Consider the following 15,689-nt stretch of genomic DNA (forward strand, 5'->3'; position numbering starts at 1 on the left):
ATTTATGTGCAAGACCTACTATGGTGCAGACTTTAATCCTGTAGTATATAAACACTTGTTTCTAATCCTCATAACATAACTTGCAAGGTATGGATTATTGTGACCATTTTACAGATGAGGAAAGTAAGGCACAGAGAGGTAAATAACTTTAACAACAATAGCTGGTAAGTGTCAAAGCTGAGGCTTGGAACCAGTTCTCTCTGACTCTGTATTAATGGTGTTGGCGGCAATGTGCCCAGATAAAATATTATGTTTCCCAGTCTCCTCAGCAGAGACAGCCAGTGGGAGATGTAAGCACAAGGTATAGGAGGATCGGAATGCTTTTTAAAGTCCTTTACCTTTCTCCCTCTTCCCCACTTCCTTCTTGCTGCTGGGAATGTGGCTGTGATGGCTCGTGCTTCAATGGTTACCATGAGTCTATGAGTGGCATGCATTCTTTTGTTTGCTGCAAGCCCTATTTCCCTTCTGTATCCCAATACCAAAGCCACGTATAGTTGCCATTTATCATCACACATGTAATATTTATTTTCTTGTAGAAAAAAGGAAATGGAAATTTTTATTGAACTCATGTCTTTAAAATCTTGTTCTTATAACCAGTCTGCATAGCCCATCTATGTTAGCTCTCTGACCTCTATAGGTATTTGAGTTTTCAATTCCTCCATGATACCAGGCTTCTCTCTATATGCCAACAAGACTGTTAGATGCTCTCAAGAGCATTAGATTTTAGGTTCAGAAAATCTTGAGTTCAAATCCTAGCTCTATGGTTTACTTGCTATGTGACCATAGGTAAGTCATTCATTGTCCTCAAGCCTCAATTTCCTCACCTGTAATAAGAGTTAATAGACATCCACCTCCCTCAGATGATTGTTATAAGGATAAGATGAGAAAACCTACATAAGGGGTGGTTCTGACAAAGTGTCTTTACAGACTAATAAACATTCGTCCCTTTTCCTCTTGGAATGACCTACATGGAGACAAACAACATTTGCACTTACTTGAATTTTGTCACACCAGCCAGCAAAATACCTGAATGTTTGCACAGACATTCCAATGTGAGTCTTCAGAGCCAAGGTGTAGACAGCCCCTGAATCGAGGGCTTCAATGGTCGCCAGCTCTTCTTGGTTCTCTTCCAGTAGGTCTGCTAGTCTGTATGCATAAAGAAATTCATTCAACAAATATTGAGTCTCTACTGCATTTAATGCGTCATCCTAAGGGCTGAGAACTCAGAGGTGAACACAAATGAACCAGGTCTCTGTCCTCATGGAGAACATGGTCTAGTAGGGAAGACAGACATTCAACAAAAAATTTCATTAATGATTTGTTTTAAGAGCTATAATGAAGAAGCAGAGGGTGTTGGAAGTCTGTATCATTTGCATCATAGATGTATAAGCAGTAACATGGAATAGTGATTGAGCCACAGTAATCCAAGGAGATCAATGACAGAAAACAGTGGGAATGTGGATAGTTCATGAATATACTGGGAGATGTTAGGGGGCAAACCACACTCCTAGAGAACCCAGGAACACTTGAGGATTTCTGGTTGGGACAGAAATATTTCCAACACTAGATGAAAAGGACAAAGACAGAAAAACATGGAATGAATGATAAACACTGCAACAGGTTTCTGTTTGGTGTCTAGTTTCTTTGGGAAGATAAGTACAGGACTGTCTAATGACTATGAAATAGTCCAAGTTCATCTTTTGTGTTCACCTCTTCCATTTGTTTTCCTTCCTTCCTTTAGTGGTTCTGAGATGTTCCTTTTGGACCATTCCAAAGGCAGGCTTGAAATCCTCCTCCCTAATGTTTCTTTCAGATCCTGTCCCAAGAAATCTTTGGACAAAGTCAGCTATTTGGCTTTTAGTAAGTAGAAAACTGAATTTATGATCGAATCTGATTACTCTTGGCATACTCAGCTACCGATTTATAATACCCTTTCCAGGCCTTAGTGTTTTTCCTCCTTGCTTCTACTCCCTACACATGAAGTAGACTTAAAATGTCCCTTTGGAAACAGCAGGGTGCTGGATGTTCTCCATGTGCTCTCGTCTCCACCCTGCTCTGTGATCCCTGGAGGATGACCTTTATAGACTACATCACTGGCTCCCGTGCTCTCTCACTGGGCATAGCTAATGAGGGGCCAGTGGGAGGCACCCCCAAGAGACTGGCGAACTGGAGAATAAAATGGTCTGGGATATGAATCCTCCAGTTGCCTCAGCGATGGGCTGTAGACCAGCAGATGCTGCGTCCCTCTACCCAAACCCGCTGTAGTGTGGTCTTCTCCTACAGCTATCGATCTTACCTGATTCTAGTAACAGCTCCTTCCTCTGTCCCTTCAGGCCTTGGAGTAAGAGCACCTGCCCCCTGTTCTACCCCTGCCTGGGTGCTTCATTATCCTTTGACAGATTCCCTTGACTTTGCTCACATCTTTACAAATACATAGTCCTTTACTAAACTTCTTCTGGTACAGGGACGCTGACTGAAACAAGCAACAGTACGAAAATCAGGAACTCATATATATGGGATTTTATAGGATGCAAGGAACAAAAGACGTGCTATATAACAGGTGCATGCTAGAATGTTTTGAAGAAAATCTTAAAATCTTGGCAATCTAGTCAGTATCCAAAGGCCACAGGCGGTGTCCTTAAAAATCGTACCTGTACATCAATATTCCTCTTTCTCGTGCATTCATTCTTCCCCATTCACCATTTTCAAAAGCATCTTTGGCTGCTGCCACTGCTTTATCAACATCCACCAAAGAGGCATAGGATACTTTGCATATCGTCTATTTCAAGGTAGGAAAAAATAGGTTCTAGGTTATCTATATATGGAGATATGCAATTATGTTTCTTGGGATTAATTATTATACTATAAAATTCAAAGAATTTTTATGATGGAAAATCAATACTTCCAGTAATATAGTAAAGAAAAAGAAACAATTTTAACATGAAAATTATGAGCCTAAAATTTAGTACTTCGCATGTCACACCACACTATGAGAAGACACATTTAGGAAACTGTATTTCTTCTCTCGCCTTGGGGAAGCTGAATTTCTCACCACGAGCTTGCAAAGTCTGAGATTTTTTTTCACACATATAGCTTTATGTGGAACTGTGCTTCTGATGTGTATAGGCATAGTGATCCAACTAAACTCATCATAAATATCCATTCTTTAAAGTTGGTTACTGTAGTTAACAGCGGCCAGTACCAGAAATGAATAGTTGAAAGAAATGCATGAAGTACATTTATATTAAGTGCTCAGGGTCAGAGTAATAGAATAAGTAACTTTTTAAGACTGTTTTATAACAGTGTATAAATGAAAAAAATCCATGATCGGTGGTCACTACACACGCTAAGAAATTACTCACAGATCCATCTGTTGGGTTGATGGTGTCATAAGTCTTTCCATCATCGGCATCTGTGAACTGTCCATTTATGAAGCACTGATGTGGCATTTTTACTGTCATTTCATTGACCTCCTTTGAAACCTAAGAGAGAGAATTATATTAATAGATTCAATGGATTTCTGTGCGTATGCATTTGATACCAAATAGCAATAAAGAAGCTTATTCACTAATGCAGAGGGAGGCGTTAAGTCAATGGGATTCTAGTGCTGACTGTCCAGAAGAGACAAGCATGTGTAATATTTAGGCCTCATGATGCTTAGATTGGCCATTGAGACGGGAGGTCAGCTTCTGGGATGACCGAAGTACTCTAGGGGGAGCTTTATAAAGATCTGTTTTCTTCCTCATAGAGATGAAATATGACTCAGAAGACCTCAAGATAATGGAAACACCACCATCTAGTGGCAACATCTGTGGAGTGCACCAACTACTGTCATTCAAAGTTTTGAAATTGCCTGTCAATAGGTTTCCTTTTACACTGGTGCCATTTTAAGTTTTCTTTCCAGTGTTCTTCCCCATTTTCACTTTCCCTCTCTTACATATGTGTTGCTTAAATTGTACTCTCTACTATTAGCTGGCAAGTGAATTTAGATTAGTCCATTAACCTCTATAAATCTCAGTTTTTTCAACAATAAAATGGGGATAATATACCTGCTTCATACAGTTATTAAGAGACATAATTAAAATTATATATGTGAAAGAGCATTATTGGCATAAGATCACACATCAATGAGGCATTAAAAAGGAAATTTAATGATTTCAGAAATTATTTTACATAGAGAAATTGATGATGCCTAGAAAAGAAACAAAAAATAGCAAGAGGGTAGCTTGCTGCTCATCACCAGTAAGTATTAGAGAAATACAAATCAAAACTACAATCAGGTACCACCTCACACGGGTCAGAATGGCCATCATTAAACAGTCTACAAATAACAAATGCTGGAGAGGATGTGGAGAAAAGGGAACCCTCCTCCACTGTTGGTGGGAATTATATTGGTGCAGTCACTATGGAAAACGGTATGGAGGTTCCTTAAAAAACTAAAAATAGAGTTGCCATATGATCCAGCAATCCCACTCCTGGGCGTATATCCAGATAAAACTCTAAATTTGAGAAGATACACGCACCCCAATGTTCATAGCAGCACTACTTACATAGCCAAGACATGGAAACAACCTAAATGTCCATCAACAGATGAATGGATAAAGAAGATGCGGCATATATATATACATATACATATAAACAATGGAATACTACTCAGCCATAAAAAAGCAATGTGCAATAACTGAAATTTTACAAGTCACTGGAGAGGTTCAACAGTAGATTCAAGCAGGCAGAAGAAAGAATTAGCAAGCCAGACAATGGGTCAATAGAGATATCCAGTCTGAAAATAGGAAGGAAAAAGAATTTAAAAAATGAATAGAGGGACTTCCCTGGTGGTCCAGTGGGTAAGATGCTGCACTGCCAATGGAGGGGGCCCGGGTTCAATCCTTGGTTGGGGAGCTAGATCCCACATGCATGCTGCAACTAAGAGTTCACATGCCACAACTAAAGATCCCATGTGCCGCAATGAAGACCCAGCGCAGCCAAAATAAATTTTAAAAATAAATAAATATTTTTAAAAAATGAATAGAGCCTTAGAAGCCTGCAGGACACCATCAAATGTACCAACACATGCATAATGAGAGTCCCAGGAATGAGTGGAGAAGAGGAGAGGGGCAGAAAGAATATTTGAAGAAATAACGGCTGAAAATGTGCCAAATTTGATGAAAAACATTAGTCTGCACGTCCGAGAAGCTCAATAAACTCCAAGTAGAAATATCTCAGAGATCCATCTTAAACACGTCATATAAAAATGGTCAAGAGCCAAAGACAAAGAGGGAATCTTGAAAGCCGCAAGGGAGGAGCAACTCATCACATAAAAGGGATCCTCAATAAAATTAACAGATGACTTATCCTCAGAAACCACGGAGGCCAGAAAGCAATAGGATGATATATTCATAGTGCTGAAAGAGACTGTCAACCGAAAATTCCACATACAGCAAAAACACCCTCCAAGAACAAAGGAGAAATTAAGTCATTCTCAAACGAATGAAACTAGCACATTGCTAGCACATGAACATTGCTTGCACATGAACATTGCTAGCACACTGCCTTTCAAAAAGTACTAAAAAGTGTCCTTCTGGCAGAAATGGAAGGACACTAGACAGTAATTTAAATCTACATGAAGAAATAAAGAACACTGACAAAGGTAAATATAAGTCAGCATAAATGTATTCTTGTTTTTAAACCCTTTTCTTCTTCTATCTGATTTGAAAGACAACTGCATAAAGCAATAATTATAAAACTATGTTGGTGGGTTTATAATGTATAAAGATGTATTTGTATGACAGTAATAGCACAAATAAGGGGGTAGGGAGCAGAGCTATACTGTAGCAAATTTTTTCTACACTATTGGTATTGAGTTGGTATTAATCTGAGCTAGGATGTTTTAAGAAAAACGTCTCTTGAAATCCTCAAGGCAACCATTAAGGAAATAAAAATATATAGCAAAAGAGATTAAACTGGCATACTAGACAATATCCATTTAACAAAAAAGAGAGCAGTAAAGGAGTAGAGGAGCAAAAAAGGCATAAAACAAGACATATAGAAGCCCAAGTGGCAAAAGAACAAACAGATTAATTGGACTTAATCAAATTTTAAAACTTCTGTGTGTGAAAGGACACTATCAGAAAAGTGAAAAGAAAACCCACAGAAAGGGGCAAAATATTTACAAATAATAAATCTGATTAGGGTCTAGTATCCAAAATATACTAAGGTCTCCTACAACTCAAAAATTAGAAAGACAAATATCCCAGTTAAAAAAGAAGCAAAGGATTTGAGGGAATTCCCTGGTGGTCCAGTGGTTAGGACTGGGTGTCCTCACTTCCAGCGGCCTGGGTTCCATCCCTGGTCAGGGAACTAAGATCTTACAAGCTGCTTGGTGAGGCCAAAAAAACCAAACCAAACCAAAACAAAAGAAACAACAACAATGACAAAAAAAAACCCCAAAACAGGTGAAATATTTGAATAGGTATTTCTCCAAAGAAGACATACAAGTGGCCAATAAGCACATGAAAAGATGTTTATCATTAGTCATTAGGGAAATGTAAATCAAAACCAGAACAAGATGTCACTTCACACCTGCTAGAACAGCTGAAAGAGAAAAGACAGACAATAGCATATGTTGGTGAGGACATGAAGAAATTAGAAGCTTCCTACATTGTTACTGGCATTGTAAAATGGTGTAGTCACTTTGGAAAGCAGATGGGCAGTTCCTCAAAAAGTTAAACATAGAGTTACTATATGACTCATCAATTCCACTTCTAGATATTTACCCAAGAGAACTGAGAACATATGTTCACACAAAAACTTATACCTGAATTTTCATAACAGCATTATTTATAATAGCCCCAAAATAGAAACAGTCCAAATGTACATCAACTGAGGAAAGGATAAACAAAATGTAGTTTATCCACACAATGGACTATTACTTGGCTAGGAAAAAGGGATGAAGTGATAATCTACTCTACAATACGGATGAACCTTGAACACGTTATGCTAAATGAAAGAAGCCAGCTGCAAGAGGCCACTTATTACCTAATTCCATTTATATGAAATGTCTAGAATAGGCAAATCCATAGAAACAGAAAGTAAATTAGAGAGGAGAGCAGAGAATGACTGCCAAGGGATACAGGGTTTCTTTGTAGGAGGTGATAAAAATGTTCCATAACCAGCTAGTGGTGATGGTTGTACAACTCGGTGAAATACTAAAAAACAATGAATTATACATTTTATTTTATTTTATTTATTTATTTATTTTTTTTTTTTTGCGGTACGCGGGACTCTCACTGTTGTGGCCTCTCCCGTTGTGGAGCACAGGCTCCGGATGCTCAGGCTCAGCGGCCATGGCTCACGGGCCCAGCCGCTCCGCGGCACGTGGGATCCTCCCGGACCAGGGCACGAATCCGCGTCCCCTGCATTGGCAGGCGGACACTCAACCACTGTGCCACCAGTGAAGCCTGAATTATACATTTTAAAAGGGTGAAATGTATGGTACCTGAATTATAATCTCAATAAAACTGTCATTTTAAAAAGGTTGTAAATGTAAAAACAAATGGATGAAAGGTACAGCATTCTTTTATAGTAGGAAGGTCTTAACGATTTAGGTTTTCAACACCATGGACAGGCTTACATAATCCACCACTAGCTCCGCTTCTTGATCTTCTCCTCTCAGTTTCCTCACGACTTTTTGGATGAAGTCTTCAAACTTGGTGGCCATATAAACATCCTCATTCTGTAACTGAAGTCCTCCACATTTCTGTCTTATCTCTTCAACCAGCCTGAAAGGAAGAACCAGCTCATGTTACTGACATTTTTAAAAGAGTTTAGAGGGACTGTGATTACATTTAACGTGCTTTGAAGTAGGACGTATATCACATGCCTATTTATATCCCATGAGATCTTCTATGATAATAATCAGAGAAATTGATAAGATTGGGAGAAAAAAATTTTAAAGCTGCCTTGAAGGACAGTGGCAATTTTTAAACTTTTAATTTATTTTTAAAAAATTTTATTTATTTTTGGCTGTATCGCATGGCATGTGGGATCTTAGTTCCCCGACCAGGGATCGAACCTGCACCCCCTGCATTGGAAGTGCGTAGTCTTAACCACTGGACTGCCAGGGAAGTCCCAGCAATTTTTTTTATACATGACTAGAAATACAAGAAATCAAGGCAAAGACATTTTAATTACTTGCAAGCAAGATGATAAAGGGCACATAAAATCAGTTTCTTTCCTTTCAAAATACTCAAGGAATAAGAAATAAGGAAATTTTCTGAACTATGACGATTATAAGAAACCAAAGTCATACCATAGAATATTTTCTCTAGATCCTGTGAAACAATAAAACAAACATTTGTTTGTATTACATGGCTAAGATAGGTACTAAATAGAACCATCGGGAAGGTTAATATAATTTGTAAAGTCCTTTTCAACCCTTTGATTTTTCACTGTTAATTTTTCAAATCATAGCTCTAATTTGACATTTCTTGAGTAGCAAAGGTGTACCAGACAGAGGTGTACTAGAAAGCTCACCACAGGGGTTGCTCAGCCATTTATTCCCTAAGAGAGATGAGGTGCCTTGGTAGTCCAAGCTAATAATATCAGATGATTATGGTAAGTCAGACACTCAAACAGGAAATGGGTAACTCCTGCAGCAGTATCTTGTTAGCAAAAAACTAGTGTTAAAAGTACAATGTTGAAATCTTTAGTTGAGCAAATGAGAAGGTTCTGGGAACTCATGAACCATAGCTGAGAAATCTGTAACTTGAGGAACCAAAACTTTTAACTTCTGGTAATGATATTTGCTCTTGAGAGGATTGTTTTTGATGATTGGAATAAAAAAGATCCACGAATGAAGGGAGTTTGTCTTGTTCATGACTGTATCCCCAGTGCAAAAAACTGTTCCTGATGTCATAAATGTTCAATAAATTTTGTTAAATACATGAATGAATAAATAAATAAATAGACAGAATGTTCATCAAGAACACTTGCTTTGCCGACATGAAGGATTGTCAAGAGGAGTTTACCTTGTTTATTTAGTAAATGGCCATAGTGTGGCCCTCAAAGAAAAAGCACCTCTGCAAGACTCGCCACTGTTAGGATCCTGGTCTGCTCTTCATGCCACAGAGGGTGGCTTTCTAGTCCTCTAGCCCTTTCTACTTGTTTGCAACCTCTGTAGAGAAATTCTGACTGTAGAGTGATTACCCTTACTCTTGCAAGAAGTCTGGCAATCCTCATTCTAGATATATCATACCGGGTAACTTAGGGAGATAGGAGAAAAAGATTAGGGGTAAGCATAATCAGTGTAAGGTATCCTTTTAGGTGAGACTGTATAGGGAAATCCCTTTTAACATTCTCACTCAGAACTTCTAAATGCTAACTGGAGGAGAATCAACTAAGAAATATGAAGACAGATTTTTAAATGAAACAAATAATTAGAAGGGTTGCTTTCTAGGTGTAGAGTAAATATGAAAATAACTCCTGGTTAGCAACGAAGAGAAGGGAACAAATACATATATTTGACCATGGAAACAAACAAACCAAAAAAGATGAAGAAAAGAGAAATACAGTAGATGGGTACAATAGAGTGATAACAACCAGTACAAAGGATTTTGATTTGATTTTCAAAGTCAAAGTCAAAATCCCTGGTGGAGGGGTATGAGTCAGTAAGGTGGTGGTTTTACCTGACAACATCCATTGAACTTGCTCCAGATTTAAAGAAGTCTGTTGAATCTTCAATAACAGGGACGTTGCTTAAAATTCCAGCCCAGATGACCTGCACAAGGGAAACTTTTATGAGGGAGCTGCCATGTAGAACACTGTGGCAGAGACTAGTTAGCTTCTCACCAAACCTACTTCTTTTCCTGGATTGATTACAATTCTCAGCATCTCTTCAAGTTAGAGGCGGCCGTGTGACTGACTTCTAGCCGGTGAATATGAATATAAGTGACCTGTACTCCCAGACTTGTCCCATGAAAAACCTCCTTGACACAGTGCTCTGTGTTCTTGTGCTCTTCTTGGCTGTCTGGGATGGAGATGACCCCCAGCAGGACCTTGAAGATAGCCCAGCCTGGGTTCCTGCTTGACTCCACCCCTAACCTTCATGTTCCAGCTTCACCCCTAACCCCCAGGCCAACCTAGAACTGCCTTGGATTATTTATGTGAGTGACAAATAAATGTGCATATAAATTTTGGCACTGATTTCCTTTTGCAGCTAATACGAAAAAGAGGAAATAAAAGTTCCATCCCAACTACTTTGAGGATTAATGGTACCAGTTAACAAAAATGGTTTCGTTTTCCAAGATAAGAGTAACATTAAGAACTTCCCGTGTTCACCTTGATGGTCTCTGCCACCTTCACCTCTTCGGCTGTAAGTTCCACCACTGATGTCTCACCCGCTGAAAAGTACTGAGAGGCAGGAATCATTTTTCCATCTTCAAACTGCAGATTTCTCACCATCAGCTATAAAATAACAACAAAACAAGCAGAAGAATTGAGGATTAGGACAATTCAAAAGTGAGACTGGTGGGAGGAGTCTTATATGGGTATAAGAAGCAGCTTATTTGACAAGTATAAAAATATGGATTAGGGCTTCCCTGGTGGCGCAGTGGTTGAGAGTCCGCCTGCCGATGCAGGGGACACGGGTTCGTGCCCCGGTCCGGGAAGATCCCACATGCCGCAGAGCGGCTGGGCCCGTGAGCCATGGCCGCTGAGCCTGGGCGTCCAGAGCCTGTGCTCTGCAACGGGAGAGGCCACAGCGGTGAGAGGCCCACGTACCGAAAAAAAAAAAAAAAGGATTAAAAGCACTCACCGTCATGTGTAAAAGGACTGAAATGGTGTTTCAGCCGTGGCAGCAGAAAGGAGGAAGTTACGTCTACGGGTAGGTATATCTCAAAATGGATGATAAGCCCTCCCAAAATTGACATTCGGATATAGGTATTGGGTCTAAAGCCTACTGTAACTACCACTGCTACTAGTACAAGCACTACTACTGCCATCTTTGGAACACTTAACTCTGCAGCATGCACTGTGCTAAGTACGTATATGCTGAAGTATCTTATTCAATCCCATAAATCCTGATGGAGGCAGGTGTCCTTATTATCCCCATTTTACTGATGAGGAAATGGAGGCTCAATGAGATTAAGTACTTTGCCCAGTGCCACACAGCGAGTAACAGAGCTGGGGTTACAGCCCAGGACCAGATGGACTCTGCAGCCTACAATCTTAGTAACTGATCTATCCTGTAAGCCATCAGAAAGTGTCTGTGAGCTGCAAATGCCCCTTTGCTTTCTTTACTGGGCAGCTGCCCAAGAGCCCAGAGAGGCCCAGAGTCCACGCTCCCAAGCACTGGCAGAGTGGGTGGGCGCCTGCCTGGTGAGGCAGAAGGGGGAGCCTCTGAAGAAGGCCACACCATCTGATCCTCCCAGACTCTGCCAGTGGGAAGGCAGACAGACAAGATTACTCTCTGTTTTACAGATGCGGAAACTGAGCCTCCGAGGGGAGAGGCGTCCTGCCCAAGACCAGTAAGTGGCAGAGCAGGGATTCACGACCTGTTTCCTGACTAAACTCCAAGATCTTTCTACTGTATCACGAACCAGGCTGTGCAGGTCCTCGGGGCCCGTCCTGAGAAGCCTTCTTCTCATCAAGGTACCTAGAGCCAGCTCATCCCCAGAGAGAAATGGAGCACAGACACCTTGAGCTCCCACATCCCACTGCAAAGCCAGACTACCCTGTGAAAGCTAGTCCCTCAATAGCTTGGGTTTAGCAAAGGAAACCAAAAAAGTTATTTTAGAGGTAACCATGTTGAACACTCACTGCTTTTCCATCGTTACCAAAAAGAACAAGGCCGCTTTTGGTAACTAGACCGGGCTTCCTGGCACCTTTAATTTCCAGTGGTTCTCCAGGAGGGATGGAGCTATTCAGTAATGATGAGCCGTAGAAAGTGACCACCTAATAAAGAGATCAAACCCAGATTTTGAAAGGGGGAAGTGGAGGCTGGTTACAAGGGTGTATGCGAGCAGCAGTCCTGGCAAAAAAGCTGAAGTTGCAATTCTCATCTATGACAAAATTTGGGACCCCCCCACCCCCAATGATATCAAGCATCTATGGAAATGACACAAAGCAAGAGACGGTCTGTGAATGTGTGATTGAAGAGTTAAAAAAAATGCCGCACATCCAGGTGACACGAGTATACATTTATCATTTATGCACGTTGACACAAAGGTGAATGAGATAAAAGCTCTCACAGACTTTGCAGCCTGAAGGTAGGGTTTGTGGGGGAAGTGGAGGTGTCGGTGGGGTATCAGGGAGGGCAGATGCAGAGTAGTAAACAAACTATTATATTGCAGTGGGATGTACGATGGGAGGTACAGGTGCTTTGTGTGTCGGTTTATGGAAACAGGACTGGATCCAGACTGTAACTAAGAGAACTGGATACTAATTGATTTGTTGTTATAATTATTATTATAATTCTATGGCCATTAGCTATCATTTATTGAGCACTATAATATTTAATAGTTATTGAATACTCATTCTATGCCAGGGACTAAGTACTTCGATGAATTAACGTGTATTAACTCATTTCATCTTCACAACAACCCCAAACCTATAAAGGAGGCACTATTATTAGTCTCATTCTACAATGAGGAAACCAAGGCACCCATTGGTTAAATAACCTGCACCCAATGGTTAAATAACCTGCCAAAGGTTACATGGCAAATAGTTGCAAAGCCAGAATTTTAATGGAAACATTCTGGTTTCAGATCCCACACTTTTTTGTGTGAGTATATCTGCTTTGAAAAACTGGGTATTATCAGTTGTGGTGAAATATATTCATATGCTATGATGATGTCACTCTAGTCTAAGATATACACCCAGTACTAACCATGTGATCAAGGGTACATGTGCAAGGATGTCCATGGTAGCATTCTTTATTTTTTTATTGAAGTATAGTTGATATATAATATAAAGTTACAGGTGTACAATATAGTGACTCACAATTTTTAAAGGTTATACTCCATTTATATTTATAAAATATTGGCTATATTCCCTGCGTTGTACAATATATCCTTGTAGCTTAATTTATAAATAATAGTTTGTACCTCTTAATCCCCTACTCCTATCTTGCCCCCCAGCCCTTTCTCTCTCCCCACTGGTAACCACTAATTTGTTCTCTGTATCTGTGAGTCTGCTTCTTTTATATTACATTCACTAGTTTGTTGTACTTTTTAGATTCCATATATAAGTGATATCATACAGTATTTGTCTTTCTCTGCCTGACTTATTTCACTTACCATAATGCCCTCCAATCCCACCCTTTAAGCACTGCACTAAACCTCTTCCCTTGGTCCTTCGTTGATCCCACATACTTTTACTGACACCTAATATGCACTAAGAACCCTGTGTAAGTGCTGAGAGTATCAAGACAATAACATGATGCTCTTGCCCCTGAGGGGTTCACAGTCTACAGGGGTAAGAGGGATAGATACATAAAGAGATGCTTATAGTATATAATATGCTGTGTCAGAGCTAGGCAGGGCATTACGGGAACAGAGAGAAGGGACGCCCAATCCCGCCAGGCTGGGCGTGTGAGGTCAGGAGACTTCCTACAAGAGGTGAAACCTGAGAAGCTGAGTTGAGTGGAGATCCCACAGGGATTAGAAGGCCTTTCCTGCCCCCCCCACCCCCCGCCCCCCGCCCCTGCTGCATCCCTCCCCATGCCTCTCACACCTGATCCTCACACCTGGAGCTACAACTTCACTGAACTCTACTGCGAGTCCCTGTCCAGGTAATATGCTCTCCTACCTCTGGGTCTTTAACTCTTTGACTCATTCTCTACCTGTTGACCTCTTCTCGAAGTGCAAGCAAAACAGTCAGCTTTTCTAGAAAGCCTTTCCTAAGACACCTGAGTCTGGGCCTCAGTTACATCATTTGTCTACTTCATTGTGCGTGTTTATTCACTTCTCTGCCTTCTCCATAAAACTGCAGTCGCCCTGAGAGCAGAGGCTGTGCCTAGTGTCTGCTTCACACCAAATGCTCAATACATGGGGAGTAAAGAGGGAGGTGGTCACGTGTACCTAGAGCTCTTTTAGCTGGTCACGTGTACCTAGAACACAGACTCTCCTCACAACCAAAGGAAGAACCAGAGGAAGACTAGACTTATGTGTAATACCTCTTACAAAGGTTATATGCAAAAAAAGAAAAAGGTTCCTAGAACATACCTGTCCATTTATCTCTGTCCAAGCTCCAGGGACTTTATCATGACCTCGGATCCAGTTATGTAAAGCTTCAGCAGACTGATCCCAAGAGATCTAGAAATGCACAAAGCACAGGTTGAACTTCTAATGCTGCAAGTCTCAAAGGCAATAGAAACATTTCTCTCCATCAGTGGCGGACATGAGTAGGGATGGGGTAGCAGCCTCCCTTGGAGATTTACCTTTTGGTAGGAAATGGTAAACTGAGAACTGCTTAAAGGTGGACGACAATAAACTCTGAGATGTGTTACTGAGTTGATATAAATACCTCAGCGTTTTCCTTTTTCTGGATACCTTCATATGTTGCAGCTTCTTCTGACTGGGGCATACGAGCAGCTTTTCCATCGGCTATGAGCTGGACAGCTTCCACCTAAAGCCAAAAATATTAACTGTGTTAGAGCCCAGTGGTCAACAATGACATGGCCTGTTTAACTGAAGTTTCTGTTGAACAGAATTACTACATATAAATCAATCTGTCCAGAGAGTCAGACTTTGATAAAAATAACTACCATTTCTTTGGATCCATAATTATGCCAGGCAGTGTGGTGGCTACTTTATGTAAAATATCCCTTGCAGCATCATACCAGTCCTACAACATGGGTATTATTAGTCCTGTTTTACAGAGGAGGAAACTGAGGACTGCAAAAAGCCTCAAGCTACTAGCTCGAGGAAAAGCAACTAGCTCAAGATCACAGAGATAGCTTGCAGGTGGTAGAAGCAGGATCCGCATCCAGGTCTATCTACTGCCAATATCCATCCTGTACTTTTTAAAATGACTCCTTTATTTGAGCAAATTTCAATCTCCCCTTGGTGTTTCAATGGAAATTTCAGGAATATAATTGTAAAATAAGTCATTGTGGGTTATTTCTGCTCATCATGATGATTCTAGAAAGTCATATTTAAGGAATTCAACTGGCTTTCTAGCTTAGGACACCTGGAATTAAAAAACAATTAAAACTGTCCATGAGTTTGATTGCCTTTGGGATGTGTCCTACATCTCCTTCCATGCCATATTTATGTTTACCTTGAGTTGAGAGCCTCTCTCCTTCACTGGGAGACCTATGTGAGCTCAAGTTCTCAGTTTTCTCTCTAAGTACTCACAGCTGAGTACTCCAACCTCCACAAGAGCACGTGGTGGGAGCCACCTGAGAACAGGGCCAAGTTTACAGCTCATTCATTCCACCTATTTCTGGCTATAATATCACCAGGTACAGGATCCAGGCTTGCTCGAATGCTACTGAACACACAAAATACTATTTTGATTATAATGATCATTTTGAGCACCTATGTGTGCCAGATGCTTTACACAAACGTCATTTAATTTTCACAACAACCCTGTAAGTCAGGCAGTATTATCCACATTTTATAGATGAGGAAACCAAGGCTAAAGAGGCTAAGTGACCTGCCTATTATACAGCAAATAAGTGGTAAAACGAG

The 15,689-nt window shown here is 40.5% G+C and overlaps 1 protein-coding gene across 1 annotated transcript in view; it reads right to left on the reverse strand.

Annotated features, from left to right (window-relative positions):
- ALDH1L2 (aldehyde dehydrogenase 1 family member L2) overlaps nt 1-15,689 on the reverse strand; it is a 52,583-nt gene that overhangs the window by 19,926 nt on the left and 16,968 nt on the right. Inside the window, exons 5-13 of the mRNA XM_082850308.1 lie at nt 14,521-14,622; nt 14,220-14,309; nt 11,815-11,949; nt 10,336-10,461; nt 9,684-9,775; nt 7,631-7,778; nt 3,363-3,482; nt 2,652-2,779; nt 996-1,146 (exon numbers count right to left, since the gene is read on the reverse strand). Coding sequence (XP_082706434.1) covers nt 996-1,146; nt 2,652-2,779; nt 3,363-3,482; nt 7,631-7,778; nt 9,684-9,775; nt 10,336-10,461; nt 11,815-11,949; nt 14,220-14,309; nt 14,521-14,622 — 1,092 coding nt within the window. The remainder of the gene's footprint in view (nt 1-995; nt 1,147-2,651; nt 2,780-3,362; nt 3,483-7,630; nt 7,779-9,683; nt 9,776-10,335; nt 10,462-11,814; nt 11,950-14,219; nt 14,310-14,520; nt 14,623-15,689) is intronic.

This window comes from Leucopleurus acutus, assembly GCF_964270905.1.
Source record: "Leucopleurus acutus genome assembly, chromosome: 11".
In the NCBI taxonomy this organism is placed as follows: domain Eukaryota; kingdom Metazoa; phylum Chordata; class Mammalia; order Artiodactyla; family Delphinidae; genus Leucopleurus; species Leucopleurus acutus.